Raw genomic sequence first — 18,187 nt, forward strand, 5'->3', positions numbered from 1 at the left:
TGCTGAAGTGTTAACATCTTGAATTTTGGATTACCAAAAAAGTGTTTAGAACAGAGAGGTCCAGGATAGGACACCAGGAGCTGTCTTTTCTGGGTACCAGTAAAAGTCTTGAATAAAAACCTTGTCCCCTTTCTTCTACTGGGACAGGTTGAATAGCCCTGACACTTAGAAAAGAGAGAACCTGCTGCTGAGCCTCTGCCCACTGATTTGGGGGTAGGTCTGGCCAACTGTTTGGGGTTGGCAGGGTGTGGAAGTGGAATCTGTATCCTTGGGAAACTATATTTAAAACCCATTTGTCCTGGGTAATGAGTTCCCAGTTTTTTGCATGCAGGGCGAGCTTTCTCCTAAAGGAGCAGGCAGCTGAGCAGGGCTTGGAAGGGTTAAGATTAAGTCATTGTGACATTTTCCCATGGGGGTGTCTTACTACTCCCTGCTTTGGAAGTGGGAGCCCCCCACTGCTTAGGCCTGTGCGTAGCCTGAGACTGTAACCTAGGTGGTCTGCTGTTCCTGGGTTTGGACTGAGGCCTGGAAGAGGCTGGAAAAAAACAATTCTTTGAAGACCAATGCCAACTAAATCTGGGAGGTTGTACTTGCAGGAAATCTTTATCAGTTTGCATGGATTTTGAGGACGACTTCTGCTTTGTTGCCAAACAGGTGGTCTTGGTTTAAGGGAGCATCCAGGAATTTAGCTTTAAAATGATCTGGCAAGTTTTGCTCCTTAAGGCAAGCATGCCTTCTAAGCAGAGACCCAATGACAGCAGCCCTGCAAGATGCTTCTGAAGAGTCAAAACCATTACCAACTTGTTCAGCAAAATGCATTAAATCCTATAATTCTTTGTGTTCAGCACGGTCAGGAATCAACATTATTTTCTGTTTAAGTAGTCCCATAATATGCTGCTGGTATGTTAACACATGAAACTGGCAATTTAAAGCCCTAATGGCCAAAGTAGCAGAAGCATATACCTTCTTAAACCCATCTGTCCAAGGTTCTAGAATCTCTTATCAGAAAGGGTAGGGTTTTTGGCAGCAGTAGCCTTAATGCCCTTTGGTCCTTGGTAAATGGTCTCTGGATCCACAGTAGGATTCTTGAAGAGGAACTTGTGAGAGTCAGGTACTCTAATACCTGCCAGGCTTTCTGGGAGCTGGAGGTAAAGTGTTTGGGGAAAGGCTAGATTCTAAGAAAGCATCATCTACAATGTCCAGAACAGGCAGGATTGCTAAAGGCCTGTGTTGAGGGTGGAGTAAGAATTCCCTAAGCCTCTTTTTGGAGTCAGAGTAATCATGGATTTCCCAGCAGAAATGCTCCCCAAGAGTGTGCAAGGTTTCACCAAAAAAAAAATCTTCTAGAGGGGAAGCAGAGGGATTGGAATCTTCTGCATCAGAATCCTCATAGGTAGATAAGGGCAAATCCCGGTAATCAGAAGAAACAGAAATATCAGATTCCTGTTCAGAAGAATCAGAAGGAAAATCAGTTCTAGGTCTCTTAGAAGGGGAAGGCTGGCTTCCCCTAATTAAGGTAACAAGGTCTTCAGCCATTCTAAGCATTTATTTTTTAGGCATATGGGCCTGAGCATGAGGTTTGGACATCGGTTTTCTAGGCGTGGGTCGAGTTTTAGGCCTTGATAAAGAAGATGGCGTCAGTTTAAAATGCAAGTCTGTAGGCTTGAATACACCCTCAGAAGCCCATGCCTGCACAGCAGCTCCAGACCCATCCAAGGCAGAGACATCCACAGGTTCCATAGTCGAAGAAGCATCTCACAGCATACTGGACTCCGAATGGGTCTCAGCAGAAGGCCAGCAAATCTGAAGTAGCGGATATCAGGGGCTGCAAAAGTGCCTTACTGAGTACTGCCGGACGGGAGACTAGCTTAACGGAAGCAGTGTTGGCAGTTTTGGACCTATGCAGTCCGTCTCCGTCTTTATCCTTACGTTTTTTCAGAATATCGGTAGTCGGATGGCTTACCGAAGCCATTTCTGGATAGTTATTCTGAGAACCAAAATAATTTGCTGCAAATATAGACCGACTAACAGTTTGGGGGTTGAACAAGGCACAAAACCGACAGCAAGGAACGTCATGGTCTGGGCCTAAGCAAGGAATGCAGTACGAATTAAAATTTTTGAGGTATTTGCTTTCTACAGGTAAGACCATTGTTAGCTTTTACTGACATCGGTTAACAGCAAGAAAAAGGATCCCCAATGGGGTACTTAGCATTTTTGAAGACTTCAGTTTTGAAACTCGAAAACAAAAATTTCAGGAGTTGGCCGACAGGCACTTGCGAACTACTTCCGCTTCGGGCACCGCACGGCAAGAAAGACTGATGTAATGGCGTCTGCTGCATGTTTTATACCCCTGACGACCTGATGTCATGGAAGAAGAGACAGCATCTGACGTAGGAATCCAAGATTCTGGTATTCAGGCCAGCTGAGAGCTACTGCAGGCATATAACCCAAATGTAATGACTGCAACAGTGAAACACGAAGAACATCAACAGAGTTCGGAGCCAACAGATTAGGTTCTGACGATTTTGCCTTTTTCCTAGGAGGTTCAGAGGAAGATAGCATGGGAGAAGGTGTTCTAGGACTTAGGAGGGGGTTGAGCCCCTGAAGCAGAAGGCATCCCTGAGGTGGAGGAAGGCGGGAGCAAACCCTTTTACCACCAGTTTGCTCCTCCTATCCATCAGATTTAAAGGATGGAAAGCAATACAGATTTTGCAAGGGGCCTCCAAATGGTTAGGCCCCAGGCAGTAAATGACTCTCTGTGAGCATCAGATATAGGAATCTTCCACTCACAGGAAGTGCACTTTTTAAACCCTAAAGGTTTTTGTTCAGATATAACGGAATACAAAACAAGAGAAGAAAGAGAAATGCTAATGCAGAAAACGTGAAAAGCTCGACAGGAAAGACACAGTAAAAGAAAGATCTAAAACTACCACTAAAGAATTAAAAGCATACTAGGTAGGGAAAAAAAGACATAAGCATTTACGACCACTTTAAACTAGGAGAAGCAAAAGATCAACAGAACTTTATGCGTGGCAAATGAGAATGGAGATATTCTGGGGAGCAAGGCATTATGGGTAGGGAGGAGGAGCTCAAGTCAGGAAGCTCAAGCTTAAAAAAAAAAAAAAAAAAAAGGCGACCTGTCAGTTCCGAAGACTGGAACCAATACTTCACAGGTTAATGAAATGAAGACGACAACATCAGATCAAAGATTTACTGTTGACTGCATAAGAAAGCTCAGTTTCAAATGAGCTAGGCAGTTAGGATTTTGCTAAATTGCAGCCACCTAGAAAGTGAAGTTGTGTAAGCTAATACCATAACAATAGTTCTTCCTTATTGCTGCAGTACTTTCTACTCTTGGGAGAGTACAAAAGCTACTGGAAAGTATGTGAGGAGAAAGGCAGAGAAGACCCCTCCACAAACCCAAAAAGGATGGCCCTAGCAAAACCCTCCCTGGCCCAGGAAGTGACATCCAACTTGTAGCATTTGGTAAAAGTGTGAACAGAATACCAAACAGCAGCTTCCAAGATGGATCTCATATCCAGACCATTGAAAAAAGCACCATAAGAGGCCACTGCCCTTGTAGAATGAGTACAAAGCGAAGAGGAATTCTGCTTGTCATGAAAAGAAGAGCAGAAAGAAATAGCCTTAGAAATCCATGAAGAGATGGTTTGCTTAGATACCACCAGACCCAACTTCCTGGAATGCAAGGAAATAAAAAGTTGCTCAGATTTAATAAGTTTTGCTTTGTTCAAGTAGTATCTGAGCCGTCTACGCAATTCTAAGGTGTGAAGAACCCTCTCACTAAGTAGTCTGTGGAGAAGGGAAAAAAGGAAGGAAGATGAATGGACTGATTCAAGGGCAATTATTAACCTCCTTGTGCATAAAAAGGAGGACTGGTACAAAAAGACTCCCTTGTCCTTGTGGAAAAAAAAAAAGAGGAACTGCAATGAGTGCATGAGTTCAGAGACCCTCTTGGCAGAAGTAAAAGCCACCAAATAATACAGCTTCCAAAGTACAATGTTGTAAGGAAGAAAAATCAGACTCAAAAGGGGGAGTCAATCTTTAGAGAACAAAATTAAGGTACCAAGAAGGAAGAATAGGCTTACTTGGAAGCCCGATTTGAAGAGTGCCTTTTAAAAATTATTTGACTTGAAAACTAGAAGCCAAAAGGTGGATTCAGAGGCAAAAAATAGCTGACAAATGAACTTTAACATGTGACTATGCCAAACCAGAGCTGAGCCACTCACAAATTAGACAGGGCCGTAGGAACCCCCACAGAAAAAGGGACCAAGCCATGCTTGAGACACCAAGTAGAAAATCTCTTCCATTTAGTCACATAGGAGTTTCTAGCCTCCTGCAAAACCCAAAGTGCATCCTCAGAAAACCGCTGCCTAAAAAGAATCAAAACCATAATAAGCAAAGTATCAGTTGAAAGGTTGACAAGTGAGGGTGAATGAAAGATCCCTTGTCTTCGTGAGATCTGCCCCATAATATAACTTGTGATGATTACCCATGGCCAGATGAAACAGAAGGGGGAAGCAATGATGTGCGAGTCAGAAGGGAGTCACCAGCAAGATTCCGAGTGTGTCCCACATGATCCTGTGCAACACTTGTGGTGGAAGAGGAGTTTATGCACGCAGAAACATCACCTTCCAAGAAAAAGATATTGGTTCTACTTTCCAAACCAGAGGATTTGGCACTCTGAAACAGAACAGAGGAAGTTGTCTGTTCAGGGGAGAAGTAAAACGATCTACTTGAGGAGTACCCCACTAATGTACAATCTCCAGAAACACCTCCCTCTGAACCATCCGTTTGTGTGGATTTGTCCTGAACCTTCTCAGAGAGTCTACCACCAGATTGTGCTCTGAAAGGATGTAAACCACCTGAAGAACCAAGTGATGGTGTAATGCAAAATCCCAAGACTGAAGAGCCAGCCTGCAAAGAAGGTAAGAGGTTGTGCTCCCTCTCTTGTTGATGTACCACATGACTGCAGTATTGTCTGTAAAAATCTTTACAGGACCTGGAACCAAAAAAAGAGAGTTAACAGCAGAGTCTTCATCTCCTTAATGCTGACACGGTCTGTCAGTTGGTGATGGGATCAAAGACACCAAACTTTTAGGTTGTTGGAGGAGGCTCCCCAACAGTGACTGGAAGCATCTGTGTACAGCTCCTGAGTAGGGAGAGGAACCTGAAAAGGCAGACATGGATTCAGGGAAATCTGATGCATCCACCAGCAGAGTTCAAGCTTGACTCAAGGTAAGAGAGGGACCAGATACTCCAGAGGGTGACAGTGCTAGAGTCAATCAGTCATTAGATATTACCGAAACTTCCTCATGTGGAGTTTGGCCAAAGGAACCATGGGAATGGTGGATGCCATGTTCCCCAAGCTCAGAGAAATTCCTTTGCAGGATGGACTGGAACAGGAAGAATAGACGGGAAATAAGCATTCACAGAGGGGACATTGGGAGAAGGGAGAAACTCCATCATTGGAATGGTCTGAATCCTGCAACAAAAACATGTGATCCTGACAGGGAGTTAACACAGACTTTGAGATTAAGGGCAAACCCCACACTGCACAGAAGTGGTCAATTTTGAAGCAGTAGCTGCAGACAGAGTGCTTGAATTAGAAGGTCATCCAAATAAGGGAATATTTGAACACCCTGAAGTCTGCATAAGGCTACCACAAGCGCCAAACATTTGGTAAAGACACCTAGAACTGTAGAAATATGAAAAGGCAAAACAGAGCACTCATAATGAGAGGACAAAACAGAAAACAAATGTAAAAACTCCTTGAAGCAAGGGTGAATAGGAATATGGAAGTTAAGTGTCCTTCAAATCCAGATATACCAGAAAAGCTTGAGGAAGCAACAGTGTCTGAAAAGACAACATCCTGAAGGAAGGGACCTTGAGAAAGGTGTTGAGAAAGGACAGGTCTAGAATGCGTCTCCACAACTTCTCCTTCCTGGGAACCAGAAACAATCTGGAATAAAAGTCTGCTCCCTGCTGAGACAAGTGAACTGGTAGGATGGTTCTCTGATCCACCTGATCCCACAGAACCAAAGGAAAATGATGAAGATGTAAAGGGGTAGGCTGAGAAAGGCCAGAAAATGAAGGAAGGGACTTCCAAGCCATAAAAACAACCATTTTGTAGGACAGGCATCTGTGTTTTTCTGTTGCCAAACGGGAAGGGAAAGGGTTAGCTTGAGGGACAGAGTAATCTGGCCAAAGTGAAGAGGAGGCTAGATGTCAAAGGCAGATTTGTAAGCTGAGCCTCTAGATCTCCAAGTGGGTTTGTCTGGGAAAATCTGCTTAGGAAGCCTCTTGGTCCTAGCAGGTTGTCTAGGTTGCCTACAGACAAAATGCAACTTAGAAGGATCGCTCCTACTTAGGTAGGGGGCAAACAAATATTTGCTTCAGTTGTTGCATAATCTAATCCTTGTATGGAAGAGTTTTAAACAATTCTACAGCAGTAGTGCCAAAGCAATTCTGGCTGTCTTGGGGGGAACCTAAAAGTTTGGCCTGAACGTCCTTGGGTAAGGCTTGAAGGCGCATCCAAGAGTTTCTCCTCATGACAGAACCAGATGCAGCTGCCCTGAAAGAGGCAATAGTAAGATCACACCTGCATTTCATGGAACAACAAACCATTTGAGAGACAGAACTTGGAAGAGAAAGGGCAGAAGTCTTACCGTCCCTTAATCAGGCACATCAGCCAAACCGCCCACAAGCTAAGAAAGAAGAGTCAGGATATATCTATTTGTGTGGGTCTGATAATTAATGGCCCTAAATGCCAAAGTGGCAAAAGTATGCATTTGTTTTAACAATACCTCTCTATAGCATGGCTGCCCTTGTCAGAAGGTTAAAGCTTGGAGGAGGAAAGCAATTTGGATGGCTTACCTGTGGTCATGGAAACAGCAGCAGGATCAGATGAAGGGCTTTCTTACAAATACTTACGAACCTCAGGAACTTTATAAAATTTGTCTGGCATAACATGGAGCACTGCCTCCTAATAGTGGCAAACAATATCCTAACAGCAAGAGATCAGAGGAAATACCCCATTCTGATTCTACTACATTTATCAGTCACATTTGACCATATAATCCTACTCAAGTTGTTGAGTCATTACTGTGCTATTACTGTTAAAAATGTTTTGGAGTGGTTTCACTCTTACATCTGAGGCCTTTCTCAAAATGTTGTGTCTAGTGCAAGTACATCACATATCTCCTACTGAATGTGGGTGTACCACAGGGCTCCATTTTGGCTCTTCTGTTTCTATGCTGCCCCTGAAGGAGAGCATATTACAAGGAAGGGTATTTCTTATGTCTTTCACTGATAATATATAGGTCTACCTTTCCTTCTCTCCAAGTGTACTGCCAGATTTTGACATCTTAGAAGACAGTCTGGAATCCATTCTTGATTGGGTGCATATTAAAAAGACTAAAAGCACTGCTGGTTTGTTTGTCTTTTCGGCTTTTCCCGGTTAGGGGTCGCCACAGCGGAACTCCGGTCCGCTAATGACTGGCAGTAAAATTTTATGGTGCCAAGTTGCAAACCGACGCCCAACCTTCAGCGAAGGCACGCCCATTCACGCATGTCTTTTGGAGGCCAATTGACCGCAGGGAAGACATGCAGACTCCACACAGAAGGCACTCCAGCCGAGAATCGAACAGGAAAACCTCTTGCTGTGAGGCAACAACGCTACCGCTCTACCACCGCGGCTTGCACTGCTAGTGCATGCTACTAATTTCCATCAAACATTACACCACTAAGACTACTAATCACCCATGATGACAATCAGCTGGAATTGGTTTAACAACCCCATAATCGGGACATTATTCTTTATAGAAAACTGACCCTAAGGCAACAGGTGTCTGCTATTGTTTAAACAATGTATCTCAATCTAAGAAATACTACTCAAGTTAAGCAATGTTTATCTAAATCAGATCTTCATACAGTAGTAAATGCACTAGTAATGTCTTGCTTAGACTACTGCAATGTTCCATACCTTGGAGTGACGGACAGTGGCTTACTGCATCTGCAGCATGTTCAGAATTTAACAGCTTGACTGATCATTAGTGCGCTAATTACTTTTCACACCACTCCTGTACTTAGGTACTTATGTTTGCTATCTGACAATGCACTGTGTTTTTAAAATGTTGATGCACACTTTCCATACTCAAGATCTGGATCCTAGCTTAGAGTTGTTGCATCTCTATGTCCCAGCCAGACAGTTTCAGTTATCTGTTGTGGGATTGTTAGCCAATCCAGAGATGCATTTTTTTGTGCAAGGATTTTTTTATTCATATCTTACTCTAATCCTTTGGAATATCCTACCAGCTCAGACTCAGGCTTGTGAGATAGCATCTACATTTCATAGATTCCTCATTTTATTCCATTTAGTAGAGCTTGTGTACCCAGCAGAGGAATTTACATAAATTTTCAGCCTCTTAATTTCTAAAATCTGTGGAGTAGTTGCATGGGCCTGAAAGATTCAGATTTTATGCTGAGCCAGAAATATACTGATAATTACCTTTAAATAATCGGTTGTTTACTGTACATGCATAGTGATGAACACTCAATTTTACACAAATAAATAAATCATACATAGAATACATAAATGCAGCTACACAACACTAAGCAGGAAAGGGTACTGTAAATTGCAGGTATGTCATACTTAAGATCTGCTTGACAACTACATCAGATATCATCATGACCATTGTGGAAGTCTAAATCCAGCATCACCTAACTCTGTACTAAGAAAAAAACAGCAAAAGGAATCACAACCAGCTTACCATATTAAAATATGACCGGATTTTAACTCCTCTTGCCAAGTCCCATACTGACACATTGCCATCATGGCCCGCAGAAAAAAGCACTCTGAGATCAAATGGATGAGGCTCAAGAACAAAAACTTCATCTTCATGCCCCTGCAATGACAACAATTAATCTCATGTTAGCTTTTTAAGAGAAAAACAACATTTCAGTTGATGCCAGTATAATTAAAAATGGACTGCAAACTTGCCCAGTTTTTTTTTTTTTTTTTTTGAACACCAGTTCCAGGCTCAGTATACAGAAGAAAAAAAAAAAACGATGTCTGGCAATGCATTTTTTTGAAATTACATAGAGTATGCCATGATCAAAATGAAGACAAGAACATGTGACACTGCTCCAAAAACTCTTACCAATGATAGTCAGAAAAAAATCAAAAAGGATCCTTCCTATACAGAAAAGGTAGCATGATAGTTTTATGGGTATAAATAAAAGTAGTAAGATTGAAGACTTGAGAAAGCATGGTGTCCTACGTGAAAACACTTGTCCAAAATTAAACAACTGTTCTTTTAAGCCATGATGGCCATCTGGATTTTTTTGTTTCATTGCCGTTTTTGGATCCATGGATGATCTTTGGACTCTTGCTGGTTGACCAGTGGGAGGACCTTGATTGTTATTTAAACTACAATTACAATTGGAATTATGATTATGGTGAAGTTTCCTGGAGGGAAATGAAAGCGCTCAATCCTGTTTTTTGTTAATAAACCAAGAGAAACTATATCGTCAGACTGCCTTTATTGGGTACCTGCTGTGGCTGGAGATCATTTTGGATTACTAGTTTATTCTTTCTCTGGTTTTCCAACTTTTTTGGTTATAACTAAAAGTATCTAAAAACTGATAAAAAGGCACAGACCATGTTTTTACCATATCAGCTGACCTCCCACTTCTTCACAAAATCAGTGGCTCTACAAACACCTTTAATAAGGACTTAAATATGCAGTAAAAAGAAACAAAACTTACTTGAGAGAGAGAGAGACAGACAGAGATGGTTCTATCTTAAAAGTATTCCTAGCCTATGGAATAAGTTACCACTGCAGGTCAAAGTGCTACTTTGGTTACCTTTAAGGCTAGTTTTCATAACTGGATGGGAAGACACAAAATTGTACCAGGGTTATCATGTATGGTCCTGCTTGGTTTGGTGCTTGGAAAGGGTAGCAAGAACTTTAAGTATAGCTGCTTAAAGGTATGCATGGCTAGGCATCTTATGGTCCCCACGATCTCTTGCCAAGTATGTTCCCATGTTCTAAAAGGACTGCCCTAGATGGGTTATTCGTTGGTTTCATCCTTTCTATCCTTCAAAATCTGGCATATTTTGGAGGAGAGTCCATGTACAAGGACACCTGCTCATCTGTTCCATAAAAGCCATAATATCATGACCAAGGTGATAAAAGTATGCATCAACACTGCCCTGTAGTTCCCCACCTAGCCACTATGGAATACCTTTCTGCAAATTAAGAAACAACAATAAAGATCTGATACCTGCAGTGTTACTAAGTAACTGTCAAAAATATACTTGCCTAATGTACACAGAACTCAAAAAGAAAGGTTTGACAGAGGCAGAACTCTTCCATGAGGAACTGTGGGAAAATGACTAAACCATCAAGAAAGAGCTTCTTACAAATCAACTCATGAAGTAAAATATCAGTGGCACACATCACAGATAAATCTGTTTGAAAGGATCTCAGATGAGCTGAATCTCAAAGAGTAGCCAACAGGCTGGTAGGAGCCAGAAGGATGAGAAAGCTGAAACCTAAAGAACAGAAGTCTTGAGTCAACATTGACTGGTGGTTTCCAATGAAGATTACATGGCTGAGGCAGAAATCCCTGCAGTGCACACATTGCTGAAACAAGCTCAGAAGGCAGCCACTCCTCTAGAGTGGTGGGCTTTGATTACAGCATTCACTAGAGTGCACTCCTGATAAAAAGTCATGTACTTCCCATAAAGGTAGATCTGTGTAGTCATCTTCTATCCATTTCAACAGTTGGGTATATTTGATTTATGGCCAGCAACTGGGACTTCAGCTCCAAGTCGTAAGCTCTTCATAATGCACCAGCAACTCTACCCTCAGATTGAGTTTATCCCCAAATATATTATCAGCAAGCATAATATGAACAAAATATAATCTACTAGACAAAGTACCGTAACTACATACAAAAAAACAACTGGGGTTGCAATCAAGATTGGCCTGAGAAACCTGTCTACTAGCAGCAATAAAGAAATGACAATTTGGAAGGGGGACAGAGGCAAGGGATGTTGAAAGAGACAGAAGACGACAACCTGGATCTAGTGTTATGAAAAGTATACAACTTTCATACCCAGTGCTGCTTTTCTGTCTGCCTCAAAAGTTGGGACAGTCCCCAGCTCAAAAATCCTTAGGAGGCATCACTATGAAAGATATTCTGGAGTTTGGCAGAACCAAAAGCAGCTCTAGATGTGGAATACAGGTTGAGCTTGTAATGAGAGATAAGCACATAACCTATGAACCACTTAGCTGCTACACAGATATCATTTACAGGAAAGTACAGTTGTGTACACTTACCATAAATGTAGATGTTAGAGTGTATTCACTGTTGCAGTCATTACATTTGGGTAATCTGCTGGCAGATTGCCCTCAGTTGGCCTGATTAACAAAGTCTTGGATCCTGCGTCGGTTGCTGTCCCTTTCTTCCACGACGTCAGGTCGTCAGGGGTATAAAACATGCAGCAGACACCATTACATCAGTTTTTCTTGCCCCAGATGTCAGGTGCCCCCCCAAATGGGGAGCAATATATATATATATATATATATATATATATATATATATATATATAAAATTTAAAACTTAAAAAATATACCTCCAAACAAAAGCAAATTCACCCAAAAAAGGCTTTTAAGCACAGTAAAAGAAAGGAGAGGTACAGTAAGAGAAAAACAGGGGGCTGGAGGGTGGGTAACCAGGATTGCAACAGTGAATACACTCGAACATCTACATTTATGGTAAGTGTACCCAACTGTACTATGTTCTTCATGTTTCACTGTTGCAGTCATTACATTTGGGTAGAATCCCAAAGCTATGGTTGGGAGGATGGATTTATACAGCATTAGGAGCAGCTATAAGGTCCTGCAGGACAGCAGTGGCAAAGCCAGCTCTGGATTTAGAGAAGAGAGGTAAATGGTAATGTTTGGTGAACATATGAACTGAGCTCCAGGTAGCGGCTTCTAGAATATCTCTGGTAGGAACCCCTCTGAGAAAGGCTGCAGAAGTAGATGCAGCCCTCGTGGAATGAGACCTGATCCCCTTGGGGATACATTTACCATGGTGCATACAGCAGAAACGAATACAATGGCTTATCCATTTGGAAATAGTCTGCTTTGAAATAGTCTTTCCCTCTGCTTCTGCAGCAAATGCCACCAATAGTTGTACAGATTTTCTTAGAGATTTTGTCCTGTTTAAGTAGAATCTAAGTTGCCTGTGTACATCCAATGAATGCAGAATCCGCTCATCCTTGTTCTGTGGATTGAGGAAGAAAGTTGGCAGATGAATGGTCTGATTAATAGCCACACTGGATACCACCTTAGGCATGAAAGATGGATTGGTCCAGACAGCCACCCTGTCCGGATGACAAATAATGAAAGGCTCCACTGCCGTAACAGCCTGTAATTCTAAAATCCTTCTAGCTGAAGTGACTGCTAAAAGGAAAGCTGTTTTCCAGGATAGAAATTTTACGTCTGCAATAGCAGCTGGCTCAAAAGGAGGGAGAGTGAGTTTTTCCAAAACAAAATTTAGGTCACATGCAGGAGTTGGTGCTCTCCTGGGAGATCTTACATTTTTGGCCCCTCTGAGATACTGCTTTAGCAGAGGATGAAAGAAGAGGGGAGGTTCTGTGTTGTAATGAGCTGAAATGGCAGAGGCATGGATTTTTATGGAAGAAAAAGATAGGCCATTGTGAAGCGTCTCAGTTAAGTATTGCAGAATCTGAGGAATATTGGGCATGGCTGTGCTTATTCCTTGTGATTGGTTCCAGGCACAGAATCATTTCCATTTGTCAGCACAAGATTTTCTAGTACTAGGCATTCTAGTCTCCAAAATGACATCCATCACTGGTTTGCTGAGGGATGCCAAGGGTGAAATTAGTTGATCAGCCACGCTGCAAGATTCAAAGTTTGGAGCAGAGTGTGCAGAATTTGGTAGTTCTGCTGAGACAGCAGGTAAGGTGCCTGAGGCAGGTGCCACAGAGGAAGGTGTGACACACTGTGCAGGAGTGGGCAGCAGTCTTGGCGAGGCCACTCTCGAGCAATCAGAATCATTTTTGGTTTGTCTTGTTTGAATTTAGTAGAACCTTGGAGAGCAGAGGCAGAGGGGGAAAGCCTAGACTGACAGGTTTTTCCAGCTGAATGATAGAGCATCCACTTCCCAAGCTTTTTTTCTGATGAATCCTTGTGCAGAATTTGTCCAACTGATAGTTCTGGGGTGAGGCAAAAAGATCTATGTCTGGGTTTCCCCATTTGTGTGTCAACATGTTGAAAACTTGTGGTTCCAGTTTCCATTTGTGTGGGTCCATAAGATTTCTGCTTAGTTCGTCTGCCGGAGTATTTAGCTTTGCTGGCAGGAATTGAGCTTGTAGTTGTATCTGATAGGTCAAGGCCATATTCCACAATGCCATGGCTAGTCTGCAAAGGGGGTAGGAATGTGCACCCCCCTGCTTATGTAACACATAACCGTGGTGTTGTCTATCATTAGTTGTCTTGGATGAAGGTAGTCCTTGAAGGCTGTCAGCGCATTCTGTACAGCTAGCATCTCTTTCTGATTGATATGTAGGTGCATTTGATTTTGCTCCATTTGCCCTGAATGCACTTCCCTGCCAGATGAGCCCCCCACGCATAGTCTGATGCATCTGTAGTTAGGGTTTGGGCAGCAGGGGGTGGAGTGAATGGGAGTCCCTTGTTTTGGTGGCAGGCCTCTGCCCACCATAGGAACTCTAGTTGCAGGCAAGGTATAATAGGAATTATTGTTTCCAGGCTGTGACAATGCTGACTCCAGAAACTTTTTAAGTACCACTGAAGTTTCCTCATATGCAGTCTTGCATATGGAATTGGAAGAATGCAGGAGGCCATGAACCCCAAGGCTTGCAGAATTTGTCTTGCAGATAAGCAGGGTTTTTGTGACCACCTGTTTGAAGTAAGTCAACAACTGAATTTGCTTTTCTGGCATAAGGCAAGTCATCTGGGCAGTTGTATTCAAGCTTGCACCCAGAAATGTAATTTTTTGAGAGGGTACCCAGTTGTGGTTTTCGTTTATGGTGTACCCTAGACAAGTTAGAACCCTTTTTAAAAATGCCAGATGCTTTAGAAGAATGTCCTTGTTTTCTGCCTGAATTAGACAATCACCCAGGTATAGAGATATTTGAATATTTCTTTGCCCACAAAATGCAATTACTGGTGCCAGGCACTTTGTGAAGACCCTGGGTGCAGTAGATAAGCCAAAGGGCAGTGCAGAGAACTGGTAATGCAAGTAGCCTGCTTTGAAACAGAGGTATCTTCTGCAATATTCCCTGATTGGGATATGCAGGTAAGCCTCTTTTAAGTCTAGAGTTACCAACCAGACATCTTTGCCTAGCATAAGTAGTAACTGTTGAAGAGTCAGCATCTTGAATTTTGGAATGTCCAAAAATGTGTTAAGAGTGGATAAGTCCAGAATTGGACGTCATGATTTGTCTTTTCTGGGTACCAGGAAAAGTCTAGAATAGAAACCTTGTCCCTTTTCCTCTTCTGGTGCTGGTTGAATAGCCCCCCATGTTCATGAGGGACAGAACTTGTTTCTGGGCCTCTGCCTACTGATTTGGGGGCAGATCTGGCCACCCGTTTGGGATTGGCAACATGTGGAAGTGAAATCTGTATCCCTGGGATACTATATTTAAAACCCATTTGTCCTGGGTAATAAGCTGCCATTTTTGTGCATGAAATGCTAATTTTCCCCCCAAAGGGGCGGCTAAGAGGAAAGTGCTTGGTGATTGTAGAGGGAAGTCATTGAGACTGTTTACCATAGGGAGGTGCCTTGTTGCTTCCAGATTTGGAGGTGGAGGCACCCCACTGTTTTGTTCTAAACGTTCCTTGTGACTGAAACCTGGAGCCTTTGAAATGTCTTGATTTGACTTGCGCAGCTCTCGAGGGGACTGGAAAGGACCAGTTCTTAGTAGGCCAGTGCCTACTAAACCTTGGAGGTTGCACTTGTAAGAAATCTTTCACAGTTTGCATAGATTTAGCTTCATCTTCCATCTTTAAAACTTCTCCAGCCTTATTACCAAAGAGACGGTCCTGTTGTAAAGGAGCATCCAACAATTTTGCTTTAACATGGTCAGGCAGAGTTTGCACTTTGAGCCAAGCATGTCTTCTTAGCACAGATCCAGTTACAGCAGCCCTGCAAGAGACCTCCAAGGAATCAAAACCACATTGCAAAGTATGTTTTCTAACTTGTTCAGCTGAATGCAATAAATCCTGCAATTCTTTATTTTCCACACAGTCACAGATTAACATCATTTTCTGTTTAAGTAGTCCCATGATATGCTGTTGATATTTAATCATATGAAATTGACAGTTTAAAGCCCTGATTGCCAAGGTTGCAGACGTGTAAACCTTCTTACCCCATCTATCCAGCGCCCTGAAATCTCTATCAGAAAGGGTAGGATTTTTGGCAGTAGAGGCCTTAATGCCCTTGGGACCCTGAGAAATGGTTTCAGGATCAGCAATAGGGTTTTTGAAAAGGAATTTGTGGGAGTCCGAAACCCTGTAGTATCTGTCTGGCTTACAAGGAGCCGGAGGCAGAGAATCAGGAGTCATACTAGATTCTGAAAAAACATCAACAATGTCTAGAACAGGAGGTATAGCCAAAGGCCTATGCTGAGGAAGTAGAAGGAAATTCCCAAGTCTCTTTTTAGATTCAGAGAAATCCTGACTTTCCCAGTGGAAATGTTCCCTTAAGGCAAGTAAAGTTTCTCCAAAAGAAAAATCCTCGGGGGGAGAGGCAGAATGAATGGAATCTTCTGCATCAGAGTCCTCATAAGTAGGAATAGACAAATCCTGTTCATTAGAAGAGTCAGAATAAATACAATCCTGTTCTGAAGATTCATAATCAATGTCTTGCCAAGGCCTCTTAGAAGGAGGGGGTTGGCTACCCCTGATCAGAGTAATTAAATCTTCAGCCATTTTGATCATTTGTTTTTTAGGCATAGGAGCCTGCACATGTGGCCCAGGCCAAGGTCGTTTGGACATAGATTTCGATTTTGGCCTTAGTTTTGAAGATGGCGTCGGTCTAATATACAAATCTGTAGGCCTGAAAACACCCTCAGAAGCTGGTGCCTGCACAGCGGCTCCAGACCCATCTAAGGTAGAGACATCTGCTGTTTCCATAATTGAAGCATATTGTGGCATACCGGACTCCGAATGGGTCTCAGTAGAGGCCTGCGAATCAGACGTAGCGGGTATCAGGGGCTGCGAAAGCGCCTCACTGAGTACCGGCGACTGGCTTAGAAGAAGCGTCGTCAGTTTTGGACCTCGACGGTCCGTCTCTGTCTTTTTATTTGCATTTTGTAGCTATTTCGGTAGTCGGATTGCTAACCAAAGGCATTTCTGGATAATTAAATCTTGAGCCAAAATATTTAGAAGCAAAAATATAAAGACGTTTAATCATGCGTTGATTAAATTTAGCACAAAACTAACAGCAAGGCATGTTGTGTTCAGGGCCTAGGCAAGGAATACAGTACAAATGAAAATCTTTATGAGGTATTTGCTTCCCATAAGTAATTCAATTATTAACTTTTACTGACATCGGTAAGGAGCAAGAAAATGTTTCCCCAACGGGGTACTTCGCTTTTAGTTGAAGACTTCGGTTTTGAAACTCGAAAACAAAAAATTTCAGGAGTCGGCCAACCGGCACTTGCGAACTGCTTCTGCTTTGGGCACAGGGCGGCAAGAAAGACTGATGTAATGGCGTCGGGTGCATGTTTTATACCCCTGAAGACCTGACGTCATGGAAGAAGGGACAGCAACTGACGCAAGACCCAAGACTCTGTTAATCAGGCCAACTGAGGGCAACCTGCCAGCAGAGTACTCAAATGTAATGACTGCAGCAGTGAAACACGAAGAACAGCATGATTAAAAAAAGCTGTAGAAATTGCTAAAACTCTGGCAGAATGCGTCTTTGGTTAAGAGGGCAAATCTTTATAGACAAAAGTAATGCCCAGGTGGCTATCAGAATGTAAGGTAATCTTAAAGCATGCTGGAATTCAACTTTGCCTTGGAAACAGAAATGAAAATTGATCACTTTTTCTTAAGTCTTTTGTCCAGTGGAAATAAAAGCTCGGCTGATGTTGAACATCCAAGGAATGAAGGAGATATTCCTTATTATTTAAAAAATTAAGGAAGAAAACAGGGAGATGTGTAGCCTGGTTACGTTCATCTCTGATGCCACCTTGGGAACAAGTCCTGGATAGTCCTGAGGGGGAACCCTGTCCTTATGAAAAGTCAAATATGGGGGGAAGGGTCATTCCAAAATTCTCCCAGGTGAAGTTGCAGCCTACAAAAATAAGGTCTTCCAAGACTGAAATTTTAAACCCACCAAACCTGCAGGTTCAAACAGCACCTTGGTAAGGTTCTAAAACAAAATGGTGATGTCTCAAGGAGTAAGGTGCTCCCACAATGTGGCCGCAAGAGAAATGAACACTTAAGGTTGACAGTCTCAAGGAGTGGAAACATGCTGCTCTCCCACATGAAAATTAGAATTAGAAATGACAACCAATTCTACTTTAATCACAGAATAACTAGCCCCCAAATGAAACAGATCCATCAGAAAATCGAAAATAGAAGACAATGGTGCCAAGAACAAATTAAAACCTGCAAAAGTAGCTCAAACAGTGAACCTTTTCTACTTACTCCTGTAAGAGTCTTTAATGGAGTCTTTTTTTGGAGATCATCTCCCAGGCCTCTACTGAAAATGGACATATATCCAGTTAGACTAGCCCGTTCAACAAATGTAAAATAAAATAAATAAATAAGATGTGAGAATCTGCACAACTCTGGAAGAAAGCTTAGCATTTCTGGCCACCACTGGAAGTGGAGAAACCAAGTGGTAAAACAGAGGGATTTGATGTCCTGGTAAGGCTTACTGGGGGAGGTGAGAATTCAGACTTGGAAGGGGATCCAGGACCCATAGAAGGTACACAAAGTGAGGCCAAAAGAAAGGGTAACCAAAGCTGTGGGGGCCAAAAGGGGGGCAATGAGAATCATTTCTGTCTTGCACCAAGCTGCTTTCTGAAGAAACATGACTATGACTGGAGTGGCAGGATAAACAAACAGGAGTCTTGGGGGCCAAGTATGGTCTACAG

The 18,187-nt window shown here is 42.5% G+C and overlaps 1 protein-coding gene across 1 annotated transcript in view; it reads right to left on the reverse strand.

Annotated features, from left to right (window-relative positions):
- LOC122814218 (pleckstrin homology domain interacting protein) overlaps positions 1–18,187 on the reverse strand; it is a 2,625,611-nt gene that overhangs the window by 1,630,529 nt on the left and 976,895 nt on the right. Inside the window, 1 exon segment of the mRNA XM_044086823.1 lies at positions 8,790–8,924. Within this exon segment, the coding sequence (XP_043942758.1) occupies positions 8,790–8,924 (135 nt within the window).

The sequence above is a fragment of the Protopterus annectens genome, chromosome 1.part1, assembly GCF_019279795.1.
Source record: "Protopterus annectens isolate FY-2018-M chromosome 1.part1, PAN1.0, whole genome shotgun sequence".
NCBI lineage: Eukaryota > Metazoa > Chordata > Ceratodontiformes > Protopteridae > Protopterus > Protopterus annectens.